We start from the raw sequence: 7,044 nt of genomic DNA on the forward strand, positions 1-7,044 counted from the left end.
AAAGGACGGCTATCGTCGTCCGGCTTAAATAGCCGGCCTCCTCCCTCGGGCGGCACCCCGGAGCGGAGCCATGTGGCGTGGAGCGAAGGAGGCGCCTTTTGGACCTGCGATCTCTCCATATCTCCGTGTCGGCCTTATCCATCAATATGATGTGATGGGCGCGTCCGAGTCTTTTCATAACCGTTCCAGATATAGACCGGATATGAGAAGTGTCGACCGTTTCCGACGTTTGGCCCGGCTATGGGACGGCTAGTTGGGTGGCGTCCGGGCGTTTGGACGGTTATTATGTGTTTGTTGGCCGTATGGTGCAGTAGAAGGACGGGCTTGCTCGTACACGATGTTTATTCACACCAGACACTGCACGTTTGCCACGTAGTACGAGAGAAGAGACACCAACAACGAAATGAGTGCGCTTTGGACCACTCAAGTACGGGAGAGGGAGTCCTTGCTCCCGCGTGGCGTCACATCACAAACCTCAGGTCTCGTGGCTTGTGCCTTGTGCTGGACACCACCGCCCGGCGCAGCTCCCGAGAAAGCGACCGCCTTTCTCGTGTCCTCTCGCTCTCCGTCCAAGCACACTAGTCAGAGCGAACACGTCACACGGCCCACTCAAGCCGTCACATTCGACCATGGACATGCCCACGGCGGCGTGCTCGCCGTCCTCGTCGGCGCAGCCTCCGCCGTCGTCGTCAGGTTTGTCCGTCGCCGCGTGCGTTGGATTGATTCACCATGCGTTTCTTTGCTTTTTCACTTGGTGTGCTTGGTGTGAGAGATACAGGCGTCGATGTGGTCGTTGACGCGGGGAACGACGAGGAACGGCGGCGCCTGCTCCTCGATGCCGCCATCGACGGCAACCTCGACCTCCTCGCCAGTACGTCCCGAAATGCCTTCAACGAAGCTTGTATTACTAGTGTAAATCGACTAACAATCCATCTGATATTGGGACGTCGAGGGATGGCGCTGGAGTTGCTGCCGCCGGCGCCTAGCGCCACGGGCGCGGACGTCACCGGCGTCTGGTCGACGTGCGGCAGGGCGCTCCACCTGGCCGCGACCAACGGCAGGACGGACGTCTGCCGCTACCTGGTCCAGGACCTCGCCATCCCCGTCGACGTCCTCTCCGACGAGCGCGAGACGCCGCTGCTCCTGGCGGCCACCTTCGGCCACACCGCAACGGCGGCCTGGCTCCTGGAGCGCGGCGCCAGCCCGCGCGCCCCGGACGTCGACGGCGAGACCCCGCTCCACTGGGCCGCTTACAACGGTACGTATGCGTCCGACCTCGCCGGCCGACGCCACCTCACTCTGCTCCGTGCTCCTGTTGCTTGCTCGCCTTGAGAGGAAGCTCCGCCGTGGCCATGACCATGCCGTGCCGAGCGGGCACCGGCGCGCGTGCGCGACTGACATGTTGGCGCGTCGTCCGTGATGCAGGGGATCGCGACCTGGCGATGCTGCTCCTGTGCAAGGGCGCCGACGTGGGCGCGACGAACCCCCGGGGCACGGCGCTCCACGTCGCCGCCATGCGCGGGTTCCCGGAAGTCATCCGCGTCCTGCTGCGCCACGGCGCCGATGTATGTGCGGCCGCTCCTATGGTGCCTGCATTTTGTTCATGGCTGACCAGCTTGCAATTTTGCAGCCCAACAAGTTCGCCAGCCGTGTCTTCACGCCCTTGGTCTCGTCGCTTCTTGGTGGCTCCGTGGAATGCATGAAGCTGCTCATTGAGGTGCTACATTACTTCATCTTCTGCTAAGTGCTAATTGATCTCTAAGTTCGTGTTGATTGCATAAATCACACTAGTTGTTTGTGATGTCGCGGTATAACAGGTTATCTTTTGTAAGTAGCACTTGCAATGCTTGGATCGCTAGAGTTCTATAAAATTCCCACATGAACTGTGCATATGGAACTCCCTTGTGCTAAACTGAGACTGTTCCTGGAAATGTTAACTAGGCTGGGGCTAATGTTCATGCCGGTGGATTCAGTGGAGCGACCCCTCTGTTGTTAGCGTGCAGCCGCCGTGGCAACATCGGATTCGTCAAGTGCTTGTTGAAGGCTGGAGCAGATCCGAACGTTCCTGACGAAGTGAGCATTCCGAACCACCTTCCCTGCCACATTTCATACTGTTCAAGTTCAAGTACATATAGTTTGACCTACACTTTAATCCTTAGCCCTGAACAACAATGTTACCCCGAAACTCATGCTTTCTGTACTCTGTAACAGCTTGGTAGGTTGCCGATAGAAATTGCCGCGGTCCAAGGTGGAAAAAAACTTGTTCAACTTCTGTTTCCTGTGACTCGATGCCCTCCAAACATGGTTGCCTGGAGTGTTGCTGGCATCATGAGTCATGTGAATTCTGCTGCTTACAAGGAGCGGGTATGTCTTATTGATGTTAGTTACCAGTACTCCTTTGCGGAGGGTCTTGTTTTAATCAGTTTCCATGCACTTGAAATGTAGCTAATTTATTACTAATTGGCTTTGCTCTTATCAACACTCCATAGTTATCTGGTAATTGATTGCCTTAAAACTACTCTTTTGGGTTTATTTAGGTGAGAAAGGGCTCCTGTAAGAGGAAAGCTGAACTAAAACTAGAAGGGAACAAGGCCTACGAAATCAAGGACTACGACACGGCTATACTTATGTACAACATGGTAACTTCTTTTTTCGCCGCTGATTTTGTATGCACATGTTCAGTCGCAAATGTTTTCTCTTGTTTCATTTCTTACTTTTCCTAATGTCAACAAAGCCACTGTTGAAATTGCCAAGGCATATATCTCTGCACCCAATTCAAATCACTTGGTTCATATATATTTCGGAAATTCTGACTTTGGAAAACGATGTTTTTCACATTTAGGCACTGAAGTTCGATGACCCAAACGACATAGATGCATCCATATATGCAAACAAGAGCCTCTGTTGGCTGCGCCTTGGTGTTGGCGACGAGGCGCTTTCGGACGCCCAGGCCTGCATCAGGTTATGGCCTGACTGGGGGAAAGGCTACTACCGCCAAGGAGAGGCCTTCCGCTTCCTGCAGGTGATCATCGCACTGCTGTTTGCGCTTCCCTTCTGTGCTTCAGAAGTTCAGATTCAGCTATCCAATACCCACCCATCGGTCGGTCGATCCGCTCAACTAACGATTGGTGCCGGCCTGATTTGATTCATACCCTTATTTTTTCTTAGCTCATCAACCTGGCATCTAATCCGCGCTTGTGTTAGGATTACGCCAGCGCTTACGCCGCGTTTGTCAAGGCATCGGAGCTTGATCCGCAGAACCCTAAGATCGCCAACGCCCTCAGGTAATCCACCGCTTGCACTTGCATCCTCACGTCGCCGTCGTACAAATTGATTCTTACGTTACAAGCGTGCATGGTGGCCTGCATGATGTGGCATGTTCATACTTCTGCAGGGATCTCTTGGAGCGCACGAAGGGCGCATCGGTTTCACGGTGCTTGGAGGAAGGGGTGCAAGTGCAAGGAAGAAGCCAGGTTCTGTCTGGGCCGTGTGATCAAACAGTCCAAGGGCGGGGCTCTTTTGTGCAGGCAGTAGGTAGAGGTCAGCCACTATCCAGTGGCCAGTAGGAAAATGGTGGAGCGGTGTGAAAACAAACTGTGGCGGGAGTCGGAGGCTGTATAGTTGTGTTTCTGGTGGGCTTTGTGGTTTGGTTTTGCGCACTCTGTTTCCTGGGCCGGATAGCATTCGAGGCCCGTCGTGATGGCTAACTGAAAATGTGTGCAGCCAGGGTCATTGTAAAAAACAAAGGACGTTTGATACGAGCACTTCCCAGATCGAACTGAAGGGTTCGCTGGGAGACACCGCAGCCAGAACCAATTCGTTCAGCATGAGAGATCCCCCAGCGCGAACACCCTCCTCCGCCTAACATCATCCTTACAAAAATAGGACTCACCTCCGAGTGTGAATATCTGGTGCTCGGGCACGTTGGTGCCCGTTTTATGGAAAAATCAGAAACCATATTTAGAAGTTTCAACAAAAAACAATAATTCTGTGGAAACCTGTATGTGTTCACGAGGAATCCTTGAAATTTTGTTTAAAAAAATGTAATTTGTAACCTGTACAAACGAAACAAATTCCGGTCCAATAATAAAAAAAGAAGCTTGTTTGATAATACACATTTGTCTTTTTTTACACCACGTGTGGAAGTAGAATGATATGAAACTTTGCAAATACATAATACTCGCGCGCGCGCATGCATGTTTATAAAAAAAATCAGTTTTTTTGCATTGTAAAAAAAATATTTTTCGCAAACGGGCACCACCATTGGCAATTTTCACTCACCTTCCTCAATATCATCCCAAATCCTGCATGCCTTTTGAAATGAGCCTCACCTTTCTCAACATCATTCTTATACTACTCCCTTCGTTTTTCTTTACTGCGCATATTAAACTTGTCTAAAGTAAAACTTTATATACTTTCAACAAGTTTCAAGTTTGTAGAAAAATATACTAAGATATACATCATCAAATATATATTATTGGATTCATCATTGCTTATATTTTCACATTATATAAATTTGCTATTGTAAATGTTCATATTGTTTTCTACAAACTTACTCAAACTTTATAATGTTTGACTTCAGTCAAAGCTAATATGCGGAGTAAATAAAAATGGAGGGAGTACAACAACAAAATCATAAAAAGCGCCCAAGGTTCCTGTTGGAGTACTAAAAAACTTGAAACACGGAACCCACCGAAACTAGTTCCCCAAACTGATAGAGCCGGCTACGAGAGGTTGGGACATGGTGAAGTTGCGAGCAAACTTTCTACCGATGGCTATTGAGATCATACAGACCATACAAATCAGCCGTATGCCTTAAGATGATTTTTGAGCTTGGCATTTTGAAAAGAGCGGTGTGTTTTCGATCCGCTCGGCGAACGGCATGATAATGAAAACTAGGAGAAGGGAAGCATGGAACGATAAAATTCCACAAACTTCTAACATAGCTGAGGAGCAGAGTGGATGGAAGAGAATTTGGAGCGCCAGGTTAGGTCCGAAAATCCGCATGTTTGCTTGGCGGCTAGCACGCTCATCTCTTCCTACGGGAGAGGTCGAGCACCATCGGCACATGGCCACTACAGCAGCGTGCTCCTCCTGTGGGGCGCTGGTTGATTCTTGGCAACGTTCACTCTTGGAGTGCAACATGGCGCGGAACGTCTAGCCATCTCTGATCAAGGATTGTACGCCGACATCACAGCTGATGAGACCTATGATGCAAAGCTATGGCTAGTCAAGCATTTGGAAAAATGTTAAATGCTTATATAAAAATTATTGACCATGTGTTAAGGACATGTTAATATTGCATTTAGAAAAATTTATTCAAGCATTTGAAAAAAATGTTAAATATGCATAGAAAATATGTTGACCACGTATTAGAAAAAAACTTGTATTTTAAAAAATGTTAATTAAGCATTTGAAAAGGTTTAAAAGTGTGTATAGGAAAAATGTTGAGCATGTATTACGAAAATGTTAAGTTTATACTGAAAACATATTAAATGTGTATTAGGAAAATATTGTTGACATGTACAAAAAATGTAGAATGAATTACAAAAAAACAAAGAAAACCAAAAAAGGAAAAAAAAGGAAATAAAAATAAAACCAAAGAAACAAATGCAGCAAGAATAAACAAAGAAAAAAAACCAAAAAAGCATTGAAAACCGAAGAAACAAATGAAAAGTGGAGAAGAAAAAAATAAAACAAACAAAAGAAAACAAAAAACCAGAAGAAAACGGAATAAAAGGGAAGAAAATGGAGCAATAAAAGAAAAAAAATAAAAAAACGGAAAACCAATGTAAACCCAGCTCTTTTCCTTCTAGTAGCTTGCGCCTGAGTAATTTAACGGAAAACCAGTGCGAAGAAATCACGAGGTCCCAGGTTCAATTCACCATGCGCTTCCTTTGTTACTCAATTTACAAAAAGAAAATCGCTAGTGGGCCGGCGAGACGTAGTTTTGGTGGTGGATCGGAGAGGAATTCTACAGATTGGAAGGTTGGGTCGGTGCAAAATTTGTGTACTAAACGAGGCCTATGTGGGAGCCGGCCTGTTCAGCAATCTACCTCAGGAATCCCTAAAAAAAGCAATCTACCTCGGGTTAGCTCGTGGCCAGGTCACCACTCCTTCGCCACCGGGCGGCCTCATCGAGAAGTGGGAACCATCTGTCTCGTATATTTCTTAGGGTTTTTTTTTTTGAAGAAATCGGCAAGGTGGTTTCTTTTTCCAACGAGCGAACACGGAGGTGTCTTTTCACCTGCAACCCAACGCCGACGAAGGGCTTGTGAGAGTTTTGTGTCCCCAGATCTGTTGAGTTGTGATGCGGCGACTTTGGCATTTTGCGGCACAGTTCGATTTCTCCAATCCTTTGAAGCAGTGCTAATGAATTGTAAGCCCGTACTGTGAGGGTGATGCTCCAACCGATGTTGCTTCGGCGATGTCTATATCTTGTCTCAAGGGGCGAGTGACTATTGAGGGTTTTCAAATCCTGGTAGGACGCAGGTGCCCATTTCCTTTATTGTTGGTTGAATGCAGTTTTCGATCTCCGGGAGGTGACGTACAATCGAAAGAAGAAGAAGAAGACTACTATGATTTTCATTATACTTTGTCTTTTACTCATCGTTCTACGTCCAGTTCTTTGTCCAGTGTACTGCATGTTGTTTTGTTGATATCCATCAGATCATATATGTTTTCTTGATATTTGAAAAAAGAAAAGTCACCACTCCTTCCTTATGAAGGCTCTATGCTTATTGGGCCGGATAGCGGTCCAAGCCTGTGGCAACGGCCCTGCTGGAAATGTGCGCTCAAGTCATGTGAGCCTTCGGCCCAGCGTGTCTACTGGAAAAGCTGGAGCTCCTCCAGAAAAAAACCTGCTGAAAAAGAAACTGAAACACATGTGACGCGGTACGGCAGTGAAGAAAATAATGTCTTGTAAAGGATCTAGCAGCACGAAAGGCGTGGGGCGGCTTTGTACTGCAAGGGCTCACATGCGCACAGTAGCTGCCCTGGCCTGGCCTTCTCCTGCTGGCACAGTCTTCCATGCAACCACTGGGT

At 47.9% G+C, this 7,044-nt stretch overlaps 1 protein-coding gene across 3 annotated transcripts; it reads left to right on the forward strand.

Annotated features, from left to right (window-relative positions):
• The first annotated feature begins 454 nt into the window (after nucleotides 1-454).
• On the forward strand, nucleotides 455-3,824 carry LOC109775331 (ankyrin repeat protein nuc-2). 3 transcript variants are annotated; one of them, XM_040403422.3, is made up of 11 exons: nucleotides 457-693; nucleotides 779-871; nucleotides 953-1,258; nucleotides 1,426-1,565; nucleotides 1,631-1,717; nucleotides 1,942-2,073; nucleotides 2,212-2,364; nucleotides 2,538-2,639; nucleotides 2,843-3,100; nucleotides 3,205-3,284; nucleotides 3,395-3,824. In XM_040403422.3, exons 1-11 carry the CDS (start codon nucleotides 630-632, stop codon nucleotides 3,564-3,566), a joined length of 1,587 nt encoding a protein of 528 aa, XP_040259356.1. In that variant the 5' UTR covers nucleotides 457-629; the 3' UTR covers nucleotides 3,567-3,824. The 3 variants fall into 3 exon arrangements, with proteins under 3 accessions (XP_073366085.1, XP_040259356.1, XP_020189673.1); XM_020334084.3 differs by having other exon boundaries at nucleotides 459-693; nucleotides 2,843-3,022; nucleotides 3,395-3,778; XM_073509984.1 differs by lacking the exon at nucleotides 3,395-3,824 and having other exon boundaries at nucleotides 455-693; nucleotides 2,843-3,022; nucleotides 3,169-3,284.
• The last annotated feature ends 3,220 nt before the right edge of the window (nucleotides 3,825-7,044 follow it).

Source organism: Aegilops tauschii, chromosome 3, assembly GCF_002575655.3.
Source record: "Aegilops tauschii subsp. strangulata cultivar AL8/78 chromosome 3, Aet v6.0, whole genome shotgun sequence".
NCBI lineage: Eukaryota > Viridiplantae > Streptophyta > Magnoliopsida > Poales > Poaceae > Aegilops > Aegilops tauschii.

Coding starts and splice junctions, on each gene's coding strand:
- LOC109775331 (XM_040403422.3), top strand. CDS start 630: ATGGACATGCCCACGGCGGCGTGCTCGCCGTCCTCGTCGGCGCAGCCT. Junction 872..952: donor CAACCTCGACCTCCTCGCCA/GTACGTCCCGAA, acceptor TGGGACGTCGAG/GGATGGCGCTGGAGTTGCTG. Junction 1,566..1,630: donor TGCTGCGCCACGGCGCCGAT/GTATGTGCGGCC, acceptor GCAATTTTGCAG/CCCAACAAGTTCGCCAGCCG.